Here is a 27,862-nt window from a genome sequence, read left to right on the forward strand (position 1 = left end):
AATCTGCTCTGAAGACCAAGACGCTACAAGACTCCCCGAGGCAGCTTCAATCGGCCTCCCCGGGCGCTCCCGCCGCGTCCCGGCCCGCGCACACATGGCAGCTATTAGGGCCTGATGTTCAGGCCAGAACATTTGGTCCCGGGCGATTTTTTATTCCAAAAGCGCCTGCTTCCCATCCACAAATCTGTGACTGCACCTCGGTGGATATCAATAGTCTGAGGAAGTGAAACCGCCCGCTACCCCAGGACACGGCGGCTGGGGAAGAGGTCCCTGCCACTCGGAGACACAGCTGCCCTTCCCCAGGCCAGCCAGGAGGGTGGCACAGGGCACCCCCAAACCCTCACACCCCCAGGCGGCAGCGGAAAACTATCCAAGGGGGGCCTGGTTCCCACCACATCTCATCAGCCTTGGCCTCGATGTGAGCCCAGGATTTACACTCCAAAGGAGCTGCTCTGACACATTCCTGTGGAAGCGAGGTTCAAATACGAATACAGTATATACAGTAGCTGAAAAGCCTCCCCCCTGCCAAAAAAGAAGAAAGGCAGCTAAGGAAACCACCCCACCTGTCATTCATTCCTTTTGCTTCAATGTCAAAACTCATCACGTCACCTTTGCCACGGGTATTGTGCTTGATAACAGGAAGTCAGTTGAAATGAACAAAAAGCGCCCAGTTTAGGGAAAGGGCGAGGGAAGGAAAAAGGAGACAGAGGGGCATGAAAGAGCCTCGCAAACATTCATCGCCGTGAAGCTTTGAAAGGCTGCCTTTAATCTGCCAGCTGCTGGCTCGCCGGGGCCGGTGGTAAAAGCTGCCATGCAGCGTCCGCCGCTGGCTCGTCTGAAGCTATTCAGGGCGCACCTGGAATCCCGGCCGTCTCCTGCCCGGGACCTCTGATCGCTCGTCTCTAAGCTGCATTTAGAGTAACACCAGAAGTTCCCCGCACTGCACATTCCCGGCGCAGGACGAGGATTAAAGGTGAAGGGAGGAAGCATTCCGCACCCGACGCTCCGCTAAAAAAACACCCAGAGAATTCTAACGCGTTCAGCACCAGACCTGAGGCTCTCCACTGTGAGGCCGATGAGACCGCGGCACGCGTGAGGCACCTGGTGAGCTATAAGGAGTGCCATGCACGAGAAGTCTCTCGTGTTCCAGAAACTCCCGCAGCGAGGTCACACACTGAGCAGGCATGCGGTGTGGCTACAGGAAGTGGCTGGCAGGAGAAGGAAGAATAAGAACCGTACGGTGCGATTTAGGCTAAGATTCTTCATAAAGCAACACCATCAAGAAGGGAATTCCTGGTGGAAGGGACTGGACGGGCATTTTCTGACATGTTTACGGCTATCAAACTATCGTGATCAGCAGTGCTGCTGTTATTTGGTGTGTGTGTGGGGGGGGGGGGTTGTCACGGCAAATGATTTGGGTTGAATCAAACTGAAACGTGAGACTGGTTTCTGTCTTGAAGCCTAGCTGATCCATCCCGCAACACTACCAGCTACGCACACAGACAGGGCGATTTTCCGCCAGTTGCTCTAATAACAAACCCGTTGTCACTTCTTGTTACGGTTCCACCTTGACCCCAAGGCAAAGAAACCACATCGCCCTGCAAGGCTGCCAACATCCAGCCTGCTTCTCTCAGGCCCCCCACATCCTCAGTGATCAGCAAGAGGAATGCTCCAAAGAACCCCGCTCTGTGGTTTCAGAAAGAGCCCGGTGCTCCCCGACCGGAGCGGGGTGTCCCAGGGGAAGGGGCAGGCGGGTGGTTGGGCACTGTCCCACCCTCCTCCTCCTCCTCTTCCTCCTCCTCCTCCTCTTCCTCCTCCTCCTCCTCCTCCTCCTCCTCCTCCTCCTCCCCCTCCTCCGCCCGGGCTGGGGGATGGAAAGGGACCCCAGGCAGCTGCTCTGCAGGGACGGAGGAGGCTGAGGTTCTGTCTGCATCGTCGGGGTTCCCGCATCCATGTGGGGCCGACCCCACAGGCCACCACTGCACACCCTCTTCTGTCTGCCATGTCCCTGGCAGAGACCACAATGGAAGCAAGAGGGGGAGTTTCTCAGTTGGACTTTAGGTTCTGTAAGGGGAAGAATTGTTTTTTCTATAAAATCGGTGATGCTCATAAGCACACTCATGGCCCCACAATGAAGGCACATTCCTGCTAACTTCTCCTCACCGCCAATGGCAGGTCGGAGTGGTGGCCACCCCGAAATCTCGCTCCACAGAACCCTGGGGTCCAGCGTGTGGCTCATGAGCCTGGCGCGCCACCCACACCCGGAAAGGAGGTCACCTGCCGGAAAGGACTCACCGTTAGGTGTCAGCACGAGTGTGGTCCTCTCTGAGAAATAGTTCGAGGGGTTCCATCAAGAAACTGCTGCATCCAAGCAGGGGGGAGTGGGGGTGGAGGGGCGCTCCAATTATGAACAGGAAGGACCTCCCACCCACAGGAGCCCGGGACACCTGGGGCCTGAGAGCCACAGTAAAGCCTAGCGTTTACTAACAAAGCTAATACTCTTCATACAATTAATACAGGTGTCAAACATCAAACCAATATCAACACCTATATGGGACTTTTCTCTTAAATATATTTTTATTGATTTCAGAGAGGGAGGGAGAGATAGAAACATCAATGATGAGAGAGAATCATTGACTGGCTGCTTCCTGCACGCCCCCTACTAGAGATCGAGCCCTCAGCCCAGGGGATGTGCCCTTGACCGGAATCAAACCCGGGACCCTTCAGTCCGCAGGCTGACGCTCTATCCATTAAGCCAAACCAGCTGGGGCTATATGGGACTTTTTGCCTCTTATTCAAGATTTGACCATTTATGGAATGCCTTCAAAATCTGCTGACATAGAGTGATTTGGTTTTTAATTTTTAATAACTGGTTTTGCTCTTTATAAAAATAATACATGTACATTATAGAAAATTTGAAAACTACAACGAAAGTTTTGAAAGCCTATTACAATTGCTCTTAGCCCACCACCCAAAAATATACCATGTATGCACTGTATTTCCTTCCAGTCTTTTGTCTATGGATACATGTGTGTGGTGTGCATATGCTCATATGTTTTACTGGTTTACTTTGACAGATCATAAATTTGCTGAGGCCCGAATTTCAATCCCGCCTCTGGGAGGCTCGATGAACCGGCTAGACCCCGGTCAGAGAGGAGGTACGCTTGGCCACCAGGAGTCTGCACCCCAAGAGCTGGCTGCCCGGTCTGACCACGCACGGGGACACCGCAAAATCATGCTGGCGGGATTTTGCAGCGGAAATCACACGATACTGTGGTGTCTGGGTGCCAACGAAGGTCTCAGAACACGCCCCGTGCAAATACCAGGGGCCAACTGTACTTGGGGCCCATTTTTCTAGCCGGATCCCGTGCCCGTCTCTTTCATTCATGTCGCAGTCACGTGGCAGCGCGAGGTACCTCATAAATCTTCCGTGCCGTTTGCTATAAAGAGCGAGTGTCTGGGCCCCACACTGTATAAACACAGCTGGCATGCAGTGAAACTATTTAGATAACCAGTGTGTATATTTGGTTCTTTCATAGTCCATCCTGTAATGGCACCTCGTCCACAGTCGATGTTGAATGGAAGATGAATATTATGAACTGTGACACTGAAATCATCGCTACGGACCCAGAAGAAAGCGTCGCCAGCATCGTGGAAAACTACTAAATTATACTGTGAAATCACACGGTGATGTCGCGAGGGAAAAACTAAGCCTCCGGACTACTTTACGGTGCCAGGGTGACTGTTGACCAGGCAGCCTGGCTCAGCAGCGACACCGTGTGGTCACGGAGTATTTCGCAGGAAGCAGAGAGCCCGCGCAGGCGGTGATTGGGAAGAAGGCAGGGGATGAATCTAAGGGTGGGCTGCGTTAACACCCCGGGGTGCCAGGGCGCCAAGAACTCTCCGCTGCCAACTTCGTCCCATGGGGACCAATGAGACCTACTAAGAAGGCCGCGGGAAAGCAAAGCAGAGGCAAAGGGCTCTAGTCCCAACCTGCCATCCGTCTGTAGGAACACTGAGCCCCCAGCACAGGGCCCAGGAGCTGTTGTGAAACGTCTGGGCCCGGCGTCAGGAGAAGAGCAGGAATCCCCCAGCCGCCCCAGAAAGCCCGTCATGGTGGGCGAGTAGCCACCTTCGCACTCGTGTACAGAACGTGTATCCCAGGAAACACACTCTAAAGCCCTAAATTCTTCCCTTCCCTTCCACAGCACAGCCCAACTCTTCTGGGAGAAATTAATAAGCACTAAGAAATGAGGACATGCACTCCCTCGCTCAGCTCCTCGGGCTCCCTAAGTGCAACCCCTCGGAGAGAAGCCGTTGGGAGGGAAAAGGAGGCCACAGTAGACATCTAAGATCAACCACAGCAAACGGAGACTCGAAATATTACTCTTCTCCGAAGTCAGATGTGTCCCGGGGCTGGCGGGCTTGAAGTCTGTGCAATATCCGTGTCTACAGAACAAATACGTGCCTCGATCTTGTTCAAGCATCTCACGTCCACGGTTTGTGAACAGGGGTTACCAATCCACAGGGGGACATGGATCCCCAAGAGGAGGAAGCACCTGCTGTGTTTTGTAATGTGAGCACATGCCCGATTCAAAGCCTTCGGTATGTAGGGTTATAGCCACCCTAAAGGAGGCCGAGGAAAAGCCTCGAGTCCCAAACTTCTGCTCACAGGAAGATAACCTGGGCTCACCTTCTTCTCCATTGCTCTAAGAGTCTAGAGGTGCAAGTCCCAAGACCAGCAAGGTCAGAACTCCCGGGAAAGGTCAGGGAGCGCGGCCAAGGGCAAGCCCTGGTCTGTCTTGCTCCCTGGCCTCTCTGGCCATGAGCCTCCGGGGAAGGCAGGCACTTCCTCACATGTCCAGCCTCAGCCCTCCATGCCCAGGAAAGGGGGGGGGGGCCTGAGAGTGACAGTCCCATCTCCCCGTGCCCACATGGCTCTGTCCCTTCCGCCAGGTGGCAGGTCTGTAGGGGGGTCGTCTACAAGAGCAGAAGCTCTGAGGACCAGCTTAATTTTGATACTTTTTTATGCTCCAGCCACCAGATAGATGGAGGTGGAGCTTTTCCTTCTATTAACGGAACGCACTAAACAGATAAATGACGGCGAGCTTTGATTTCCTGAGACAGGTGCAAACAAAAGTCACACCATTAATTCTCAGGAGCACCCATTAAAAAGCGTGCAGACTGACTAAACGCTGTGTAATGAAAATGCAATCTATAATAACAAAAGCGTTATATGCTAATTAGAATGGACAGCCAAACGACCTTCCGGACGTCCTTCTGGACAACCTGCAGGACAAAACCGGGGCTGCGAGGGCGAAGCAAGCTGCCATGGCTACAAGGACCAAGGCAAGCCACGGCGGCTGCGATGGCCAAGCCCCTCGCAAGAATTTTGTGCATCAGGCCTCTAGTCCTACATAATAAAAGCCTAGTATGCTAAGTATCCGGTCATCTGGTCGTCCATTCAGCCAATCAAAGCGTTATATGCTAATAATATGCTAAGACGACTCAACCACTCGCTATGATATGCACTGACCACCAGGGGGCAGACGCTTCAACCAGTAGATTAGCTTGCTGCTGGGGTCCGGCCGATTGGGATTGAGCGAGACAGGCCAGACAGGCCCTGGAGCCCTCCCATGGTCCCTCCCTGGCTGGCCAACCTCCTGTGTCCCTCCCCGGCCCCAATCGTGCACCGGTGAGGTTACTCGGCCTGGCCTGTGCCCTCTCGCAACCCGGGACCCCTTAGGGGATGTCGGAGAGCCAGTTTCGGTCCGATCCCGCAGGCCAGGCCGAGGGACCCACTGGTGCACGAATTCGTGCACCAGGCCTCTAGTAAAAGAATGTTCTTAGATGGAAAAAAAGCACCTGTTGCTTTATTAATTTTTAAATTAAAATCATTACCTATATCACCAGTCACTTGATAGAAGCACTAGACTCTTGTAATTTAACCTCTCAACAATCTAATCTTAATATCAATAATTGTACTCTTGCCCTAGCTGGTCTGGCTCAGTGGATAGAGCTTTGGCCTGTGGACTGAAGGGTCCCAGTTCGATTCTGGCCAAGGGTACACACCCAAATTGTGGGCTCAATCCCCAGTAGGGGGAGTGCAGGAGGCAGTCAATCAATGATTCTCTCTCATCATTGATGTTTCTCTCTCTCTCTTCCTCTCCCTTCCTCTCTGAAATCAATAAAGAAATATATTTTTAAAATAATAATTGTACTCTTTACACAGAACTTCCACATATGTTATTTCATCTAGTCTTCAAATACTCCTATAAAAATCCTACTCTTTTTCTTTTAATATATTTTATCGATTTTTTATAGAGAGGAAGGGAGAGGGATACAGAGTTAGAAACATCATTGAGAGAGAAACATCGACCAGCTGCCTCCTGCACATTCCCCACCGGGGATGTGCCGGCAACCAAGGTACATGCCCCTGACAGGAATCGAACCTGTCAGTCTGCAGGCCAACACTCTATCCACTGAGCCAAACCGGTTAGGACTAAAAATCCTACTCTTAAATGCTCCAAATTTTGTGTCTCTCTTCTCCATGGGAGGCTCACAGCTCTGCTCTGCTCTGCACAGTGTTTGCCACAGGACGAAGTGTAACCAAGGAGGGCTGCTCCTCCTTTAAATGTTGGGGTAGGAGATAGAGTGCATTCTCTTCAAGGGAAAGCAGGTGAGTGTGGTGTTTAGAGTCGCCTGGGCTAGTGGGTATTTGCTGAACCTGCTCGGTTATGTCACTGAACTCAGCCCCTCCCCTATTTAGGGAAGGCAACAGAAACAGACCCACAGAATAATTTGCCACAATTAATAAGAAACTGACAGCTTGGCAAGAAGCCTCACCTGGGCTTAGCAACCTGCTCAAACCAGGTACCCACCACAGGCATCCAACGCAGACTCCAGGCCAGGCAAATCCCCGCAGGCATTCCCGGCTCAGGCCCTTTCCTGGCAGACACAGCTAGGATTGGCCACAAGGTGGCAGGCGTCGGCACAAAAAGAAAACAAAACCGGGGACGCCCCCTTCCAGAGATTCGCTGAGAAGGGTCCACATCAAACGACGGCTTTTAATCCCAAGCGCGTAACTGTGGTTTCCAAGTACCTCCTGGCACATCAGACAGTGACCCTCTCCCCTTAACGTGGGACGGGCCAGAATTTTAAGACTAAACACCTTCTACATTCTAACCATCTTCTCGCCCTCCCTGTGATGCAGATGCCAAATACATGAGTTACACGTGGACATCTTTAAGATTGTGCAGAGGCCCAAATAGAAAAATCAAAAATAGAAATCAAAGTGGAAGCCCGCTGCCACGACGAGTCAGGGCCATGCTGACCATTTTTGTTGTTGTTGATCCTCACCCGAGGATATTTTCCCATTGATTTTTAGGGAGCGTGGAAGAGAGAGGGAAAGACAGAGAAACATCGATGTGAGAGAAACACATTGACTGGTTGCCTCCTGCGCGCGCCCAACGAGGGCCTGGGCTGGAGAGGAGCCTGCAACCAAGGTACGTGCCTTTGACCAGAATTGAACCCTGGGACCCTGTGGTCGGCAGGCCGACGTTCTACCTACTGAGCCACACCGGCCAGGGTGACTGTGTGGAGAAGGGCGCCTCGGTGGCCTTCCGCTGAGCACACTCACCTCCGCGGCCGGCAGCAGGTGAAGAGGCGTTAAGGCAGGGACGCGCTGCACGTCACAGCGGAGGCCGAGGGCGGTCAGGATCTCCTTCAGGACTTCGTACCTCCTCGTGTTGCTGGACTTGAGCAGGTTGAAGTCTTCTTCAGTCTGCACAACTGGAGAGCCGGGAGGTAGTTCCAGGTGCACCTGAGGGGGAGGCACCACTCCATAAGGGGGGCACTGAGAACATTCACAAAAACGGTGTCTGGCAGTGTTTCTGAAAACGCGGCCGTGATCCTTCTAACTAGCGACAGGATATACCTTTGAACCTGAACATGTGGAAGGGAACGCCAAGCAGTAAGAAGATTCAGAAGAGCCCGGGAAAACCGTGGCTGTCGGGCCGAGGGGCCACGGTGGAAACGGCCCAGGATAGTAAGCAACTCTCTCAGGTCCCAGCTTTTCCCACTGACCAGCCTGGGGGCCTTGGGCAAGTCACTTCACTTGGTTACGAGTATATGGCTGACCGACCCTGAGAAGCACGGGTGTGCTGCGAGCCCATGTGGAGTCACCACTGACCGGCAGGCGCACGGGGTGCGGCGGGAGGCCCCACTCTACCTGGTGGCCATAACCACTGGGAAGCAACCGGGGAGGCAGTCCTCCGAGCCGCCTTTAAGTGTGTTTGCAGGAATCCAGGCAGATGCGTGGCTTGGGGGGACCCGGGAAAGGCTGCCCCACACCCCCTTCACCTGACTGAGTTTAAGACCGGGAACTTCAGGCACTCAGTTCAGGCTGGGTCATGTGGTTAACACTGAAACAGCACCGCCTATCGATGAAAGGTCTGTGTCTTACGACAGAGGAACGTCCCGGAACTCACAGCTCCTCCAGATCAGATTCTCACTGGGCGATCAGCGGGAGGGGACGCCACTCGCACCTAGTGGGTGAGGCCGCTAACACCCGACAAGGCACAGACGGCCCCACAACAGAGGACACAAGCAATGTCCTCAAGCCGCGGGTGGGACTCTGCGTGAAGGGGGACCACTTCTGCCACCTGGCAAGTTAACCAAGAAAAAGCTCTATTTCCATGTGGTGTCAGGTGGGCACTGGCCTAATTGGGGTGATCGCTTCACAAGGTACAGAAATGTCTCACCACTATGTTGTCTGTCTAAAACTAATACATGTCAACTATAATTAAAAATTTGAAAATTTTTACACAAATAAAATTAATATTCAATACAATGTACATGTATACAATATACAGGGTGAGGCAAAAGTAGGTTGCTTGTATGGAATATAATACAATAATTAACAAGTAATAGATCAAGAATAAACTCTGTGTTTTGTGTACTCACAACTGTAAACCTACTTTTGTCCACCCTGTTTATATATATATATGTAGATATATGTAGAGATATATGTAGAGATATTTTTTAATCCATTGTAGAGATTTTATCTGCATTTCATGCCAAACTCCGTGCCCCTCTGATAACCTAATGTCAGCATAATCCACAGCCTTAAATGTCCCTGCCAACCTGCCCGGCACGGCCAGGGCCGCAGACCCCCTCTTCCCGTGGTGACGGACGGCAACAGCGCCGCGGGCACCCCTTGCCGCCAGGCCACCACCGACTGTGCAGCTGTGGCTGCAGTACTTAGCCTCCTCTTACTGGGTTACATCATTACTCGATTTATGGCAAAGATGAAGGCTATGAAACCCAACAGGGCAAGAGGAAACTAACCAGCCTGTGATGCTATTTATTGGTTGATCTCGGCGGCGAGGTATCGTCGTGACACAGGCCTGAGGAGAGAGCAGTGACCCTGCCCCAGAGACTGGAAGTCGTCTGGGATCAGAGATGACACGCTAATCCCCTGAATCTGATTTTTGAAGCTGCATCATATCGCCTTTTTTCCTGGAGCGACGCATGCGGTATCGGATTTTATGACAGCAGTGGGGCCAATTTAGACGCAGCAGCGAGCAGGCCTGCTGTGCAGCTCGGAGGAACGGTCGCCACGGTGCCGAATCAATTTTCTAGGCCAAGTCTGTGCACCGGGCGGTAAAGTTCGCTCTTCAAAACTGAAATACGGCCCTAGGAAGTCGGGTTGTAGAGTGGATTTTCTGAGAGTGCAGTTACCATAGTTACCGTATTTGCAGAGAGAAAGAGAAGACGAACATGTATTAGGCCTCCAAAAACAAATCCATGTGGTTTGCAACCTAGAGAAAACCGGATTGGTCGCCCATGTTCATCTGTCCCAATGTCCAGATTGCTTGTTTATATGCATCTTAGGGACAAATGAGCGGGAAAAATGGTAAAGAAACAAACCTATACCCTTGAAAAATGTTTGGTCAGAAAACCAAAAAGACTCAGGAGGGCTGGAAAGAGACAGCATACAAAATTAAAACAACGGCCCGGCTGGGGTGCTCAGTGGTTGAGCGTCGACCTATGAACCAGGAGATCACAGTTCAATTCCCAGTCAGGGCACATGCCCAGGTTGTGGGCTCGATCCCCAGCAGGGGGCGTGCAGGAGGCAGCTGATCCATGATTCTCTCTCATCATTGATGTTTCTATCTCTCCCTCTTCCTTCCTCTCTGAAATCAATAAAAATATACTTTAAAAAATTAAAACAACAAAAAAGGAAACAGTTCCCTAATTCAATAAAAAGATTCCGCCCTAGCTGGTTTGGCTCAGTGGATAGAGCATCAGCCTGGGAACTGAAGGGTCCTGGGTTCAATTCTGATAGTGGACACATCCCCAGTGTGGGGCGTGCAGGAGGCAGTCGATCCATGACTCTCTCTCTCTCTCTCTCATCACTAATGTTCCTCTCTCTCTCTCTCTCTCTCTCTCTCTCTCTCTGAAATAAATAACGTTCCTCCCTCACGAGTATTCCGGTTAGGTGAGATATTCACGCGACAGGAAAGCCCTGATCTAACCCATCTCCTCCCATCAGCAGAAACTCCCAGCCGCAGGTCAAAAGTGCCCTCGGTGCAGACTCTCCGACCTGGCAAAGCACAGCTGTGCCAGCACATTCCCCGTCAGACGTACCCAGAGATCACCACAGGGGCACCGGCCGCCTACCTGGCAGAGCACAGCCTCTCCTCCACGCGCTCCAAAAGGCACTTGCACAATCAGCCTGTCCTGGTCCTCGTTCTCCAGGTGGCCCTGGAGCTGGCCCGGGCGGAGCGGCTCCCCGGGCCCCTGCTCATAAACGCAGCCACTGCTCAGGACGCTGAGCGTCACCTGGCTCTGGTCGGCCTTGGAGAAGACCAGGCTCTGCACCGTCTCCTGCAGCGCGTCCTTGCTGGTCACCTGGCAGCCAGCCAACGTGAAGGACGAAGACAGGCCCAGCACCTTCCCGCCCTGGGAGAGGTAGGCCAGGAACTTCTGCTGCACGTCTGTGGGAATAGGCTCCCTGGTGGCAATGACCAACAGCAGGCAGTTGTCTGGCCACGGGTCTTGGCGCGCACTCTCCTCCGGCAGGTGGTAGAGCGTGTAGCTGTCGGGGTCCACGCAGTCAGCCAGAACGGCCCGGACCTGCTGCAACCGGCCCAGGGCCTCCTGGGAGTCGGAGCCCACGTAGAAGAGGATGTTGGGCGCCTTCCCCGTGAGGTTGGTTCTCCTCCCTTCTCTCTCGGGGCAGATGGCCTCAGCCGCACCCTCCCCGCTGCCGCTGGCGTCGTAGGGAAGATCGGGGATGTCTTCTGCAGATGCAAACCTGATGGACTCGATGGTGCTGTTCTCCAGCTCCAAACACTCGTGGCAACTAGACAGGTGGAGGCCGCAGAGCTCGGTGCAGCCCTCTCCTCTGTCGCTCTCCCCAGCGGCCTCGTTCCCGGAGGCGCCGCCTCGCCCTGGGGTGGGTTCTGCACCAAGAACCGCCGGGTCATCTTTGCCAACGTGCTCCATGACGCCCGGCTCAGGCTCACCCTGGACAGCAGGTTCGGGGCTCGGCTGCAGGCTGCGGGCTGGCTTGGTCGCGGCCTGGTCCTTAAGCTCCTGCAGAGTGGAGTCCTGCAGGTGCACCGCTGACGCATGAGCAGAAAAGACACTCAGTCACCTCTCTGGTTTGTCCTGCTGCTCTGTTCAAAACCCCACGGCGCTCCCTGCGTTCCCTGCCTCAGGTTCCTGGGCACCCACGGCCTCCCCACCTAACCCTGCAGCACCCTTTGGAACCAGGTAAGTGCTCCCGCCTGCCAGGAGGGGGCCCCTGATGGTCTCACAACACCTTTGAGTCGGAAAATCTCAGATTCCCCCGCTGACGAGTGAAGAAAGTGAGTTTCCGAGAGGTCACTTTGCCCACTTATTTCTAGATTCAGTTTCTTGGGTGTCCCTCTCCGATATGATAATGAAACGACAAAACAGAAAGGTATTCTTCTGGGCCTATCCAAGCACACCCCTGGGAAAGCCACTCCCAGGGCGCCCCCTCAGCTGGGCCAGAAGAAGGGTCTTTCCAGTGTCTGCTCTCAGGACTGGAGTATCATCTACAATCACTGATTCAAAAAACATTTACTGAGCACCTGCTCTGCATCTGGCATGGGATTCAGCATATGCAGGTGGCAAATGGGAAAAGCAAGTGATTTACACAAACTTCCGAGCTGGTAAGGAACAGTCATTTGCTCAAGACACCAACGAAGACATTCCTGGACCCGGAAAGCCAGCTTTGAGGCCTAATTAAGGAAGACCATTGTGCATGTTTCTTAAAAAAATAAAAAAAATGTTTCCCAAAATATTGTGGTATGCATAGTATATATTTCAGATAAAAAAACTAAGATTTAGAACTTCATAGTAACACTGTCTATGCTTTCCATTCAATCACACTAAATCTAGATTAGAAACTAGTTAGTCTGTAGGAGGTTGGGAAAAATACTAGTAACTATTCCACGGGTTCTGAATTTCCACGCTAGCTCACACAGTGCGATTATGGGATTTCCTTGTTTAAGGATTTTAAAAGCACTCATGATATTTTCAGGGGTAAGCTCCTCAAAAAACCTTGGCACATATATGAACTTTATACTATTATGGAAATCTAACCTGTTGACTTAATTAAACTGAGAATAAGCATTCACTTACCAGTAAGTCATACTAAATAGGAGTACTCAACAGTACACAAGCTAATCACCTATGATGTCTGCTATAATTAAAACATCTAAAGTTACTTACAAACAGCCCAGCGGGAATGGCTCAGTGGTTGAGCGCTGACCTATGAACTAGGAGATCATGGTTTGATTCCCGGGCAGGTCACATGCCCTGGTTGTGGGCTCAATCAGGAGGCAGTCAATGATTCTCTTATCATTGATATCTCTATGTTTCTCTCCCTCTCCCTTCCTCTCTGAAATCAAAATATATAGAGAGAGAAGCCTGGTGCACAACATTTGTGCACTGGGCAGGGGGTCCCTCAGCCCAGCCTGCACCCTCTCGCAGTCCGGGACCACTTGGGGGATGTCCGCCAAGGGGTCCTTAGGGCTGCTATGGAGATGGGAGAGGCTCCCCCGCTTCTGGCTGAGTGGCGCTCCCCCTGTGGGAGCACAATGACCACCAGGGGGCAGCTCCTGCATTGAGTGTCTGCCCTCTGGTGGTCAGCGCACATCATAGTGACCGGTTGTTCCGCCATTTAGTCGATTTGCATATTAGCCTTTTATTATAAAGGATTAGCCTCAGCTGGTTTGGCTCAGTGGATAGAGTGTTGCCCTGTGGACTGAAGGATCCTGGGTTCGATTCCTGTCAAGGGCGCATGCCTAGGTTGCAAGCTCGATCCCTAGTGTGGGACATGCAGGAGGCAGCCAATCAATGATTATCTGTCATCATTGATGTTTCTATCTCTCTCTCCCTCTCTGAAATCAATAAAAATATATTAAATATATATATATATATATATATATATATATATATATATATATATATAAATTAAAAATGTTTAAAGTTACTTACAAACAATCTTTTGGGGTATCAACCCGTTAGCCATCTGGAGTCTGTCTTCCATGAACGCCACCCCCAGCTTGCTGAAGTCATCCACGCTCGCTTTGGCGATTAACTGGTAAGGGTCCCCAGGTCTGCAAGCTAACGGCAAACAACAGTCTGACCACCTCACAATCTGAGGGGAAAATGGGAGGAAGAAAAAGAGAGGTTAGGGTGTCTCTTCTTAAACTAAGGAGGTGCTTCATTTTCCCCTTCAGCGCCCCCTCCCCGCCCACCCGCTGCACTATTACATCAAAGCTGTGCTGCTGGGACCCTCTCATTTCTGCCCAACGCAGGGCTTACAAAGTTCTAACTACAACCCTCTCCTTTCAAACTAACTCACGTCTCAATTGCTTTTCTAGGCACTAAAGGGGGAAAGAGCCATCCCCCAGGCCCTGGGAAAACATCGGCCTGCCCTTTAGTAACAGAAATCGGAGTAAACAACAAGTCCACACTATGCGGTGATTCATCATGTAACCCGCAGACCAGCCTTTCTCAAAGCGGGGATCACAGCCCACTACAAGGACGCTCCCCGGAGCGCAGAAAGCGTCAGGGCCCTGAGCGTGACCCCGGCTGCTGCTTCAGACTCCGGAGCTGCAGCCCGGAATCAGATTTAGACCTGCCTCCCCATGGTTCCTGAGCAGTGAGGACAACGCCAGGCCTCTCCACAGAGCTCCTGCCCGTCCCGGTTCCCGTTTTCACCACGACGGGGAGGGGAGGGGAGGGAGGGGGGGTCGACAGCAGACAAACACTCGGTGCCTTAAGCCTTCCAGTTGTTATAGAAGCATTTCTAACTGAGACATGGAGAAGGGGAGCCCTGGGGTCCAGGGCCTGGCTCTGGAGTCCGAGGACATGGGTCTGGGTCAAACTCAGCTAATCATGGCTGGGTGTCCTCAGGCATCAGAACCTCGCAGGTCTGTTCCCTCACTCGTAAAACAGGGAGAAATGGTAGTATCAATACCCACAGTCTTATGGGCTTGTTGTGTTAACACCTTAAAAATATATACTGCCCCAAGCAGAAAACTTGGGACAAAAAAAAAAGTGCCAAATGAATGAAATTAATCACCAGCTATTAGACATTCTGACTTTAAAAGCAACAGTAAACAGTGATCATTTTTTAAGATGCCATGAATAGCTTCCCTACTTCCCAAAATTAATCTTCTCTGAAACATACTGCCCCAAATCTCAAAGTCAGAGATATATAACTTTGAATTCTATTTTTTATTGGTAGGCTAGATTTTTAGAACTCTTGCTGAAAACAATGAAAAATGCTGCATGAAGTAATTAAAACAGCATCTTAAAAGCACTGATGAATGACGACGTAATGAAGAACTGCCAAGCCAAATGCCGGGGTAAATCCGGGACCTACAGAGTGAAGGGAAATTCCCAGAAGCCAAACCACTTCTGCCCTGAGGGTACTTGCTCCTCCGGGGAACTTGGGCGCAAAAGTCAAGGTCCAATGGACAAATAGATCAATGGAACAGAACTGAGAGGATAGAAACAAACATACACATGTATAGCCAAGCATCTGGACGAGGCCACCAAGACAAGTCAACGGGGAAAGAGTGACAAGCATGCTGGTGCGAGTGGATCTCCACAGACAGAAGAATGAAATGGACCCCGCTCACTCCATGTACAATTCACTCCAGCTGGATCAAATCGTCAATGAGAGCTAAAACCACAAAACTCATAGAAGAAAACATTGGCACAAAATGTCATGACCTTGGATCAGGCAATGGTTTCTCAGCTAGGACTCCAAAAGTACAAGCAACAAAAGGAAAAAACAGACAAATTTCCTGTGCTTCAGGGAAAACTTTCAAGAAAATGAAAAGGCAATCAACAAAGCGGGAGGAAATATTTATAAATCATATATCGGATAAGAGACTTGTGTCCACAATATATGAAGCACTCCTGTAACTCACCAATAAAAAGACAGATATTCAATTTCAAAATGGGCAAAGGATCTGAAACACATTTCTCAAAAAAAAAAAAAAAATATATATATATATATATACAAGTGTCAATAAGTACTTGAAAAGATGCTGCACGTCATCGGTCATTAGGGAAACGCAAATCAAAACCACCATGAAATACTTCACCGCTACTCGGATGGCTAGCATCAAAGATGGGCAATGGCAAGTGTTGTGGAGGCTGTTGAGACACCCGAACCCTAGTACATTGCTGGTAGAAATGTGAAATGGTACAAGTCTCCGGAAAAGAATTTGACAATTCCTCAGAAGTTAAACACAGAGTTACCAGTGACCCAGCAAGTCCACTCCTAAGCATATCCCTAAGAGAACTGAAAACATATGTCCACACACAAAACTGTACACAAATATTCACAGCAGAATGATTCATAATAGCCAAAGAGTGGAAACAAACCAAACGTCCATCAACTGATGAGTGGAGAAAGAAAATGTATATACCCGTACAATGGATTTGGCTGTGAAAGGAATGAAGCAGCGATACATGGTGCAACATAGATGAATCTTGAACACATTATGCTGAGTCAGTGATTTCCAACCGGTGTGCCACGAGAATTTTTAAAACATGCAGTACCTGACTGTTTGAGTGGGGGGCACCGGCCTCTTTTCCCTTCCAGTGGTTCTCAACCTTCCTAACGCCGTGACCCTTTAATACAGTTCCTCATGTTGTGGTGACCCCCAATTTCATTGTTACAAATTGATCATCATTAAAGCATAGTGATTAATCACAAAAACAATATGTAATTATATATGTGTTTTCCGATGGTCTTAGGCGACTCCTGTGAAAGGGTCGTTCGACCCCCAAAGGGGTCGTGACCCACAGGTTGAGAACCGCTGGCCTAGGGAGTGAGAGGACTCCAGGGTCTGATTTCCCAAAGCTGAATCCTGGCTCCTTTGGCTAACAGCTGGGTGACCCAAGTAAGTCACTCAATTTCTCTGCTGTGGTTTCCTGTCTGTAAGGTGTTGATGACAGCAAGAGCACCTACCTACCTGGGAAGACTATTGGGAGCGCTAAATGGGGTGACACATAAGGCACCTGGCCCGTAGGGGGCGCTCTTATTCCAAAACGTGGAGCCCTCAGAGCAAGTATGCTCAGCAGGGACCACACCACCCGCAAGTGAGCAAAAACTGGTTGGGGGGATGGGGTGGGGGGGGACATCGTACCTACCGCAATGGTTTGGGCCTCCCAAGGCTCAATCCTACCCCACAAAATCTGAGTTTTCAGTATTTCATTTCTCTCTCAGAGAGAATTCAAATTGAACTGAACCTTTCTCCTAAGGGAAACAATAATTGTAAATTATGGTTGATAAAGACTGTCTTAGAGGGAAAAATAATACATGCAAGTCTTTAAGGTTAAAAGGTTGAAACCCATTAACTGGCCTGGAATTTGCAGAGGAAGACAAGCCTCTGAATTTCCTTTTAGCTCCACTTGCAGCCTCCCCCGGACCTTGTCACTGCTCCCCGCCCCCCTCCCCCCCCCCCGACGCACGCCCAGGGTGACTGGGGTTCACCCGGGGGGTCAGGCTGACCAACGGTGCAGTCGGACTCTGCATCGCAAAGGGGACATCACTGATCAAATGAGAGGTGACGCTCCCAATTCAGACAAACGAGCCGACGTCCAGCCTTGAGAACTGAGGAAGGGTGTGAGCTCAGGAGCTGCGCAGGGAAACTCCCACCGTGGCAAGAGCTGCCTTTTCAGACGAGGGTGAAGGGAAGCATGAAGAGGACAGTGCCACCTCCTGCAGGAGCTGAAACCATCTCTGTTCTGAGCGCTATGGCGGGCGATCTAAGAGCAGGGGTGCTGGCCAGGGGACACCCGCCCAGCGTCAGGGGCTCCATCGCTGATTTAGCAGCCGCAGGAGCGAGCGGGTGGAGCCCCTCCCGGAAGGCAGCACTCAGTGTAAAAGGAGCCGGTCATTAACTCCTCACCCCGAACAGAGAAGCAGGAGATAAACAAAGCCAGGGGTGGGCAGGAAGCCGCAGAGAACAATATCCACACGTCCCTGATCAGGTTTCCCAACTCGGCCAGCCATTTCCTCTCCGAAGCGCCTGTCCTTTTTCTAGGAACGTGGTCCAGGAGCCACCGACCATGCAAACGCCACAGCAGCGGAGCCGGAGCCGGTGCTCTGATCAAAGCGGAGCCGCCGTCACCCATCTCCTCCGGGCCGGGGGTGTTTGTCTTCCGGGGACAGAAAGCAAACAGGACCCTTCCAGTTTGCAGTCGGAGATGGAAACACCAGGGCAGAGAAAGAAAAGGCTGGCTCCCAAAGATCAAAGCTCAGGAAGCCCTGGGCGGCCCTGGACAAAGGGGTTCCTCAAAGAAGGGGGGTGCAGAGTCCTGCCATGAGCAAGTGACTGCAGGCGGCACGGATGACAGCAGGCAGCGAGGTCTCTGCTCCATCAGCCGAACACCGTCCTCGGCCACGGGGAATGGCAGCGCCGGGAGGCGCCAGTGAAAGCCATCCGAGAGACCCCCTACTCACAAAGGTATCGCTTTCAGCATCTGTAAGGGTTGTATCGTCCTAAACATGTGACAGATTGGCCCCAGGCTGTGTGGTTCAGTTGGCTGGGTGTTGTCCTGTGACTGGAAGGTTGCTGGTTCGATTCCCAGTCAGGACACATACATGCCCGGTTGTGGGCTCGATCCGGGGATTGTGCGGGGGGCAGCTGATCAATGTTATGCTCTCACATCGATGTTTCTCTCCCTCTCCCTTCCTCTCTCTCTAAAAAAAAGAAAAAGAAAGAAAGAAAAAAAAGAAAAGAAAAAAAGAAATCAATAAAATTTTTTTAAATCAATTAAAAATTTTTAATGTGGAAGAATGTAAGATCTCATCAGGTTTAAAAGTCTCTCTTAAATAAGATATTTTCTACTGAATAACTTAGGATACTGTCAAATTCAAACGATTTTTGAGTTGTAAAGTGCATACATAGTTTCATAAAGGCACCCAAAAGGCAAAACCCCACCGAGCAATCAACCTGAACAGGCCTGCAGACGTCGTGAGAAGACAGTGAGCTATGACGGCAGCGCCTCCTTAGGTTCTGAAGCCCAACCTAAGAAATGGACTTGGGTGTAAAAGCCAAGGCGCTCAGAAAGCTAGCTCCAGACAATCCAGCTCCGGCCGCAAGGCCCGCCAAACTCTGACCACAGACAAAATGAGTTAACTGGATCGCACCCTTGGTGGGTAGGCATCTGTCAACAACCCCACCACCCGCCCCCCCCCCCAAAAAAAATTAAGAATTAAGCACCTCGCCCTAACCCGTTTGGCTCAGTGGATAGAGCGTTGGCCTGCGGACTCAAGGGTCCCAGGTTGGATTCTGGTCAAGGGCGTGTACCTTGGTTGCGGGCATATCCCCAGTAGGAGGTGTGCAGGGGGCAGCTGATTGATGTTTCTCTCTCATCGATGTTTCTAACTCTCTATCCCTTTCCCTTCTTCTCTGTAAAAAAATCAATAAAATATATTAAAAAAAAAAGAACTAAGCACCTCAGCCGGGAAGGGCTCAGTTGGTTGGAGCATCATCCTGTACAACAAAAAGGTTGCAGGTTCAACCCCTGGTCAGGGCGCCTAAGGGAGGCAACCAATAAATGTTTCTCTCTCACATCGATATCTCTCTTTCTCTCTCTCTTTCTCGCTCTAACTCTCGCTCTCCCCACCCTTTCCTCTCTCTCTAAAAAATCAATAAACATGTCCTAAGGTGATGATTAAAAAAAAAAAATTAAGCAAAACCACCATTAAGTGAGATCTTAATGAAATCTTCCTTAGGAGGAAAATTGAATGGGGCACCTGTGGCAGAGACGCTGTTATCTCCCAATATCTAGTCTGTCTTTCTCCCTTGTAGTCACACAACTCCGGTTTCCTCTGAACCCACAGCTGTCCAGCTACAGAATGTATTTCTCAGGCTCCCTGCAGCTAACGTGATGCGAGAAGTGACTTTGGAAACTTCTGGATTCAATGTTAAAGAGGCGCTGGCTGTTGCCCATGTCCCCCATTCTGAGGGCTGGCATTGGATGAGGCTGACTGCTGTGGTAGTGGCAGGGGTGGAAGCAGCCAGAGTGCCCATCAGTAGATGAGTGGATAAAAGAGCTGTGATAGCCCGGCCAGCATAGCTCAGTGGTTGAGGATCGACCTATGAACCAGGTCACAGTTTGATTCCCGGACAGGGCACATGCCGGGGTTGCGGGCTCAATTCCCAGTGTGGGGCGTACAGGAGGCAGCTGAGAGCAATGATTCTCTCTCATCATTGATTTTCTATCTCTCTCTCTCCCTCTCCCTTCCTTTCTGAGGTCAATATATATATATATATATATATATATATATATATATATATATATATATATATATATTTAAAAAGAAAATAGAAAAAATATTTTTTAAAAAAGCTGTGATACATCTACATAATGTATCATAAAAAAGAAGGAAAACTTACTCTTTGCAACAACATGGATAGACCTGGAGAGTATTATGCTGGGTAAAATAAGCCAGTCAGAGAAAAACAAGTACCATTTGATTTCACTGACATGTGGAATCTAATGAACAAAATAAACTAACAAACTCACAGATACCGAGAATAGACTGACAGCTGTCGGAGGGGAGGGGAGTTGGGGGGGCTGGGTGAGAAACAATCACCTCCTGGACACAGACAACAGTGTGGTGCTCACCAGAAGGAGAGGGGGGTGGGGGAAGTGGAGAGGGCAAAGGGGGAGAAATGGTGACAGGAGACTTGACTTTGGGTGGTGAACACACAGTACAATATCCACGTGATGGCTTATAGAACTGTACACCTGAAACCTATATAATTTCATTAACCAGTGTCACCCCAACAAATTCAATTAAATTTTTTTTTTTAAATCTTTGAATCAACTTCAAGGCAGCTATCAAAAACAAATAAATAAATTTAAAATAAATAAATAAATAAATAAATAATGCCAGCTGCCAGGCGCCACCACGCCCTGCTCATGCGTGAACTTTCCAGACTCTTGCCCACGACCAACCAGGACTGGGAGATGCCTCTCGGGGAGCTGCTGCTTCCCCCCGCTGCCCCGTCCCCTTATTGGTGGCCAATGTGAACTCTTTCAAAACAACTTACATCTTTTGCCCCAAGCCCATGAGATGAAAGAGGCCCGTCAGCTGGAAATCAGCAGGCATGTCCGCCTTCTCCCTCCAGCCCGGACGCTGGTGGTTGAGCTTGCACGTCCCAGGACCTGGTCCTTCTCTGCCAGCACATGGCTCAATAAGCCCGTTCTGTCAGGACCACTCCCAGCCTCGAAGGTTTGACATAAGGACGGACTAACTGGCCTGGGGACACTGAGCCGTGCTGCCCAATGACATGGTGTGGGCCACAAACACAGCCACACAGGCAGTTTCACCTGTTCTAGCAGCCACGTTTTAAAAAGTAATAAAAAATAAAACAAAATAAATGTTTTGCACTGGGCAGTTTTGCTCAATGGATAGAGCATGGGTCGGTCTGTGGACTGAGGGTCCCTGGTTCGAATCCCACAAGAAGCAGGATCAATCCCAGGCCCTGGTCAGAGCCTGTGCAGGAAGCAACCAACTGATATGTCTCTCTCACATCCACTGTCTCTCCCCCTCCCTCCCACTCTCTCTAAAAATCAGTGGGAAAATATCCTTCAGTGAAGATCAACAAAAAAAATATTTAAACTGGGGAAAGTAATTTCACTGATACATTTTCATTTAACCCAAAACATCCAGAAAGAAAGGGAGTCACAAAGGCCAGGAAAAAGCTCTCGTAAGACAGCGAATTCAGTTTTAATTAAGACACACAGTTTCCTTACAATAAACGAATGAAAAACGCGTTACTCACGGTTTCTGTAGGGGAAGACGGCCTCTGCAGATTCTCCCCCTGCACCCAAACGCTCTCTGTCACAAATGCTATGTGTTCGGCTTCAAGTATGAGAGGAGAAACAAGATAGAGGGCCCACTTGTTCAAGTCATCAATGGACTGGATAGAGAGAAAGAAAACACAAAAAAAGGGATTTAATGTCACTTCACACCACAACTGCCACTTAACTCAACATCCGGGACATTTCCCCTCCCCCCCCTCACTAATTCCAGGTGGGATATAAGTAAGGTCATCGGGTGCCCTCCTACAGACCACCTTCACCTGCGTTTCTTGTTGAACTAGGGCTAGACAAACAGCTGCAAACTCCCCTCTAGGACTCAGGACAGCTTTAACATCTCCAGATATTTGTTAGCAACTAATTGATTCTCAATCTGGGCTTACTGCTACTATTCTTTACTGTAGAGAGAAAAAGAGGTCTGCGGCCCGCCGGCTGCGAGTTTGACATGCTTGGTTTAGAGCAGCGGTCACCAACGGGTGGTCCGTGAGGTCTGAAAGGTTGGCGACCGCTGGTTTAGAGCATGTGGGAGCTCTCCAAATGACAACGTGGAGGGACGTGTGTTTGTTGTTGTTGTTAACCCTCACCTGAGGATATTTTTTCATTGATTTTTAGAGTGGAAGAGAGAGGGAAAGACAGAGAAGCATCCATGTGAGAGAAGCACATCGATTGGTTGCCTTCTGCACACACCCTGACCAGGGTCTGGGCCGGGGAGGAGCCTGCAACGGAGGTACATGCCCTTGACTGGATTCGAACCTGGGACCCGTTGGTCCACAGGCCGACGCTCTATCCACTGAGCCAAACCAGCTAGGACTTGGAGGGACTTTTAAAGATGAGGTTCAGAGCCTGGCCAGTGTGGCTCAGTGGATGAGCACTGACCCATGAACTAGTAGGTCATGGTTCAATTCCCGGTCAGGGCACATGCCTGAGTTGCGGCTCGATCCCCAGTGGAGGGTGTGCAGAAGGCAGCTGATCGATGGTTCTCTCTCATCGTTGATGTTTCTCCCTCTCTCTCCCTCTCCCTTCCTCTCTCTGAAATCAATAAAAACATATTTTTAAAAAATGAGGCTCAGAAGTGCATCCCATCAGACAGAAGCGCGTCACTAACAGAAGCCAAGCCCAGAGGACTGTTCTTGCATTTCCATCAGCCATTACAGCTTCAAGAACATATCTAAAGAAGAAGAAAAATAAAAGCACGTGCAATTAAAAAAAAAAAAAGAAAAGCTAGAAACATGAACTGTGATTTAAACTCTGAGGGCACAGAGCAGCACAGCGCAGGCCGGGCCCATCTGGCCCGGCGGGTGAGACAGTGCTATCTGACTGAAGATCTGGGGCAAAGTTAACTATGCTAAGAACTGGGGGCACAGAATCCCTTGAAAGCTCGAGGCAGGTTTGGCTGGAGCAGTGGGCAAGGGCTGAAAAGCTTTAGTTGTAGTCATTGAAGTTAGCAGAAGACCAAGCAAGTCATGGAGGTGTTCAAAAGTAGAACTGTCCTCCTGGCCGGGTGGCTCAGTTGGTTGGAGCGACGTCCCGTACACCCAAGGCTGCAGGTTCCATTCTGGGTCAGGGCTCCTACTAAGTTGCAGGTTCGACACCTAGTCAGGGATCGGACTCAGAGGCCACCGATCTGTTTCTCTCCTCCCCCCTCCCCCTCTCTAAAGTCAATACACATATCCTCAGGTGAGGATAAAAAATAAAAGAGTAAAACTTATTTTCAAGAAAATTAAAGACATTCACCTCTGAATATTTTTGAATGTTCGAAATTTCCACTCTAAATTTTAAAGGTTATTTTTTAAAGTAAATGATCCAGTGTGCAAGCCAGCACAACAGAAAAGTCCACCTCTCCATTTTCCCCCACTTGGACTTGTTTCTCAATCAGGGTTCCTTGAGAGAATTAAGCCCTCAGGAGTCCACCGTATGTAGTGAATGAACGTCACTCCTTCGCATCTAGGACTCAGGGGTCCTCAAACTTTTTAAACAGGGGGCCAGTTCACTGTCCCTCAGACCGTTGGCGGGCCGGACTATAGTTTAAAAAAAAAACTATGGACACAGAACCTAGACACAGAACCTAGACACAGAACCTACACAGAACTAGAGACAGAAGAACTTCACTGGAGAGAACATGGCAAAAAATCCTGGACAGAAACTGGCCACAGAACCTAGAGACAGAACCTAGAGACAGAACATGGCAAAAGATCCTGGACAGAACCTGGCTACAGAACTTGGCTGGAGAACCTAGACAGAACCTGGCAACAGAACCTGGCTGAAGAACCTGGCTACAGAATCTGGTGACTGAACCTGGCTGGAGAACCTGGAGAACCTGGCTGGAGAACCTAGCAAGAGAACATGGACACAGAACTTCGCTGGAAATCCTAACCAGAACTTGGCTAGAGATCCTGACCAGAACTTGGCTAGAGATCCTGGCTGGGCTGCTGATCAACTGAACGCTGTCTCTGTGTCATTCCTTCTTCGCCGACTCCGTCCACACCTTTGGGGACCCCTGGACCTGCTGGGGTAGGACCCCAGCATAGTATGACAATTGGAAAATAAAAAGTTTGGAATTACTGGCTAAAAAAAAACAACAACTATGAACAAATTCCTATGAACACTGCATAGGAAGTAAAAAAAACAAAACAGGAACAAATACAATATTTGTATTTGCATGTGGCCCGCGGGCCATAGTTTGAGGACCCCTGATCTAAGTGGTACCAGACAGGCACTCTCTTTGAGAGATCTGAGACACAGTTACGTATATATTCCGTGTTATAGTAGACAACAAGGAAGGGCATTTTTGATCTGCTAGCAGAACAGTACAATCCTTTATTTATGCATAACCCCAACAAAATATTCAAGACCTGAGATAAGATTTTAATTCCCATTTGGGTGTTATGGTTTTACACACATAGAAAATCTCATTTTAATGCTAAAAATGAGCCAACTTTCCAGAAGGAAAGGGCAAGAAGCCAATGAAAAGCAAAACACTTTGAAACATTCATGAAAACAGTATCAGTGACATCAATGGAAATTTTCGCTGAACCGCACTGTGAACCACGTCCATTTCCAAGAGCTGAACGGGAAGAACTACTGTCCCTTTCACGGAGAGCAGAGCTTTTGCTGAGAATAAACCACAGCGCGGCTGAACGTGTAGCCACCAGGCTAAGAATTGGGCCAAAAAAACAAAGACTGTGCAAACCGAAATAAGACAGGTGCAAAGGCGACCGGTGGGGCGCCCTGGCTGGTAAATGACACCCTGACAGGAGAGGAGGGCGGGCAGTTTTTGTCACCTCGGAGATATCTGACAGAGAGCTGAGAATTTGCTGTCTTTCTCCGAATTCATTCACCCAGATGGCAGCCCGCAGTGGAGGGGAGGACGCCAGGAGCCTAAGTGGGCAGCGCTCTCGGGCTCAGTGCCAGAGGCCATCGCGATCGCACAGGTACACGCCTATTTGGAAGCCAAGGGCCCGCGGTCCGTGCACTCGCCCCTCGCCTGTCCGTTTTCGGATCTCTGGTCCCATTAAACCGGGATCCGTGGGCATCGCGGGCAGGGGGCCCCGGCCGGGCGCTTCCGAGACGCCCGGTGCGGAGGGGTCTTCCCAGGCCCTCACAGCACAGGGCGGGGGGGGGGGGTGGGGGGGGTGGAGGGGAGGAGGTAGGAGGGGCCCAGGCAGGCGCTTCCGGATTGCCCCGCCCCCACCACCACTGTGCCCCGTCCCCTCCGCTGGTACCCTGCCCTTCCCGCCACCGGAGCTGCCCCGCCCCCAGACCCCGCCCACCGCTGGTGACCCGCCCCCAGGCCCCGCCCGCGCCCCAGGCCCCGCCCCCTCCGCTGATACCCTGCCCTTCCCGCCACCGGAGCTGCCCCGCCCAAGGCCCCGCCCACCGCTGGTGACCCGCCCCGCGGGCCCCGCCCCCACAGGCCCCGCCTCCCTCCCGCGCCCTACCGCTGGTGACCCGCCCCGCCCGCGGCCCGCCCACCTGGCTCTCGCCGACGCAGAAGACGCGGCCGCCGCGGCTCAGGCACACGCTGGCTTCCGGGGGCCGCGCGGCCGCCACGCAGAAGGTGAAGGAGCAGCGCGAGGCGCGCAGCCGCTGCACCGTGATGCGCACGAGCGCGGCCGGCCGGCGCCCCCAGCGCGCCCACAGGTACAAGTAGCACAGCGTGATGAGCATGGCCGGCCGGCCGCGGAGGGGCGCGGGCCCGGGACGCTCGAACTCGCCGGCCCGCCCCGACCCGCCCCTCCGCCTGTCCCAGTCGCCGGCCCTCCCGCCCTCCCGACGGCCGGAAGAGGCGGAGCCGCGGGGAAGCGGGTAGGCTGGGGGCGTGCTGGAGAGAGAAGGGTGCGGGCTGGGGAGATGGGCAGGTACGTGGTGATGGAGGGAAAGCGGGGAGGGGAGGGGGGTGATGAGTAAGTTGAGCACCAGCGGGTAGGCTCCGGGGCTCCTGGCCTGCGTCGGCCCGGGTCCGGCCTCCCGAGGGGGTGGGAGGCTGACGGAGGACAGGGCTGTGCATGTGAATGGCATTAACAGCTCCATACGGGAGTCACAGCGTGCGGACAGCCTCCACCCCGTCCAGCTGGGAAAGTAAGGTGAGGCCTTCTTGCAAAAAGGATTTTAGCATAACTTAAGCAAATTCATGCAATGCAATAATACTTTTTTTCTGGACCCTAGTTTAAAGTAAGGGCGGGGAACAAGTTAAAGCCAGATCGGGAGTAAAAAGGCTGCTGGTGTTCTCTGACGTGAGCACTGTGAGCATCCTAAAGCCAGTTCTGGGAAACATCAGTTATGACTCACTGTTCTTGTCCCCTACGTCTGAGGGCCTAAGAGAAGCACAGTTATTCCTGGCGGGAATGAGATGTCTCCGTGGAGGCTCGCTTTTCTCCAAGGCGGCGTGTAAGGGAGTGTTGTGGACAGGACACTGAACCTCCCTCACTGACGGGGACACCAGAGGTGCAGCAACTCAACCGCAAGTGAAGAACAGCTGCCTCAGCCACGCGGAGGCACAGCCGAGACGTTCCCTGCGAAGACTTTCCCTGCGTTGCTTCCCGTTCTCGCCTTGGCTATGAGTGGGTGGCAGCACACAGTAAAAGCCAGCCAGTGTGCCACTCCCAAGTCTTCCTTCATCCAAGGACAGATTTTCCAAGCACCCTGACCCTTTACGCATCTGCTTTGGAATAGCGGTATAGAATACCCACTTTCAGAACCTCGCACCTCTGGTCAGATGACACAGGAAATTCTCCCATTCTACATAGCAAGAATAGTTTTAAAAAGAGAAAGACTCCAAGAAGAAATAACTGGGCTCAAAAACAAGGGAAGCGTCACAGTGGGCCAGGCATAGAAGACAGCGGTACGCAGGGCCGAAGCCAGATCCCGCGGTGACAGGTGGGAAGTGGGTCCCTGCACAGTAACAAGACCTGAACCTGTGTCCCTGGAGAAAGAAGTGAGTGAGCCCCTATGAGGAGGGACTCCGCCCCTCCATGATGACACAGGGCTACCAGTCAGAAATTAGAAAATGGAAAAGCTTAATAAAGTGCTAAGCCCTAATGTTTTCCTAGACAAACACTTCAGATAGCCTTATTGAAGTTTGCTGAATTTCAGCTCAAAAGACCAGTCTCCCCACCCCCACTAGGTATGGAGAGGCCATCTCTTCTCCCTGACGGTCACAGCATCTCTAGTTTTTCCAAGTTCCTTAAGAGCTTTGCAACCTCACCTTCCCACAGACACCATGCCTCCATCCGGCCAGCGTGGGAACTTTCCAGTCTGGCCTTTAGATGCCTCACAATGTCTTGGTCTGAGAAGACATCATGGGAAAATGTGGGGGTCAAAACTGTACATCTAAAATGATGGAGCTTAGCTTCATTGCCCCCAGATAGCAATGGAAAAGGGGAAGGAGGCAAAAAATAAGACATCAGGGGAGCCCTAGCTGGTTTGGCTCAATGGATAGAGTGTCAGCCTGCGGACTGAAGGGTCCCGAGTTCGAGCCCAGTCAGGGCACATGCCCAGGTTGAGGGCTCCATCCCCACTGTGGGGTGTGCAGGAGGCAGCCAGTCATTGATGTTTCTCTCTCATCATTGATGTTTCTATCTTCCTCTCTGAAATCGATAAAAAAATATATATTTTTTTAAAGGCATCAGGGGAGCTGACTGTGTGTGTACTTGATTTGCACCCTGTAGCCCCTTGCTACTCAGAGTGGTCCTTGGCATGAGCAGCGTTGGTATCACTTAGAAGCTCACTAGAAATGCAGAATCCCAGGCCCCATCCTGGACCCACTAAGTCAATATCTGCACTTTTTTTTTTTAATCCTCACCAGAGGATATGCTTTTATTGATTTATTGGTTCATTAGAGAGGGAGAGAAATATCGATATGAGAGAGAAACATGGGTCAGTTGACTCCTGCACCCATCCTGACCAGGGATCGAAAATGTAACCTTTTTGGTGTATGAGTCAACGCTCCAACCAACCAAGC

At 51.0% G+C, this 27,862-nt stretch overlaps 1 protein-coding gene across 4 annotated transcripts in view; it reads right to left on the reverse strand.

The window, feature by feature from the left end:
• The window catches only part of HLCS (holocarboxylase synthetase), a 161,114-nt gene that overhangs the window by 127,873 nt on the left and 5,379 nt on the right, over positions 1-27,862 (reverse strand). Inside the window, exons 1-6 of one of the 4 annotated variants that reach the window (XM_059686441.1) lie at positions 24,684-24,955; positions 21,366-21,503; positions 18,029-18,268; positions 13,534-13,696; positions 10,684-11,630; positions 7,640-7,822 (exon numbers count right to left, since the gene is read on the reverse strand). In XM_059686441.1, coding sequence (XP_059542424.1) covers positions 7,640-7,822; positions 10,684-11,630; positions 13,534-13,585 — 1,182 coding nt within the window. In that variant the 5' untranslated portion in view covers positions 13,586-13,696; positions 18,029-18,268; positions 21,366-21,503; positions 24,684-24,955. Of the gene's footprint in view, positions 1-7,639; positions 7,823-10,683; positions 11,631-13,533; positions 13,697-18,028; positions 18,269-21,365; positions 21,504-24,683; positions 24,956-25,374; positions 25,672-27,862 lie in introns of those variants that run through there. The other 3 variants (XM_059686437.1, XM_059686440.1, XM_059686438.1) reach the window with 3 other exon arrangements.

This window comes from Myotis daubentonii, chromosome 3 (assembly GCF_963259705.1).
Source record: "Myotis daubentonii chromosome 3, mMyoDau2.1, whole genome shotgun sequence".
NCBI classification, from domain to species: domain Eukaryota; kingdom Metazoa; phylum Chordata; class Mammalia; order Chiroptera; family Vespertilionidae; genus Myotis; species Myotis daubentonii.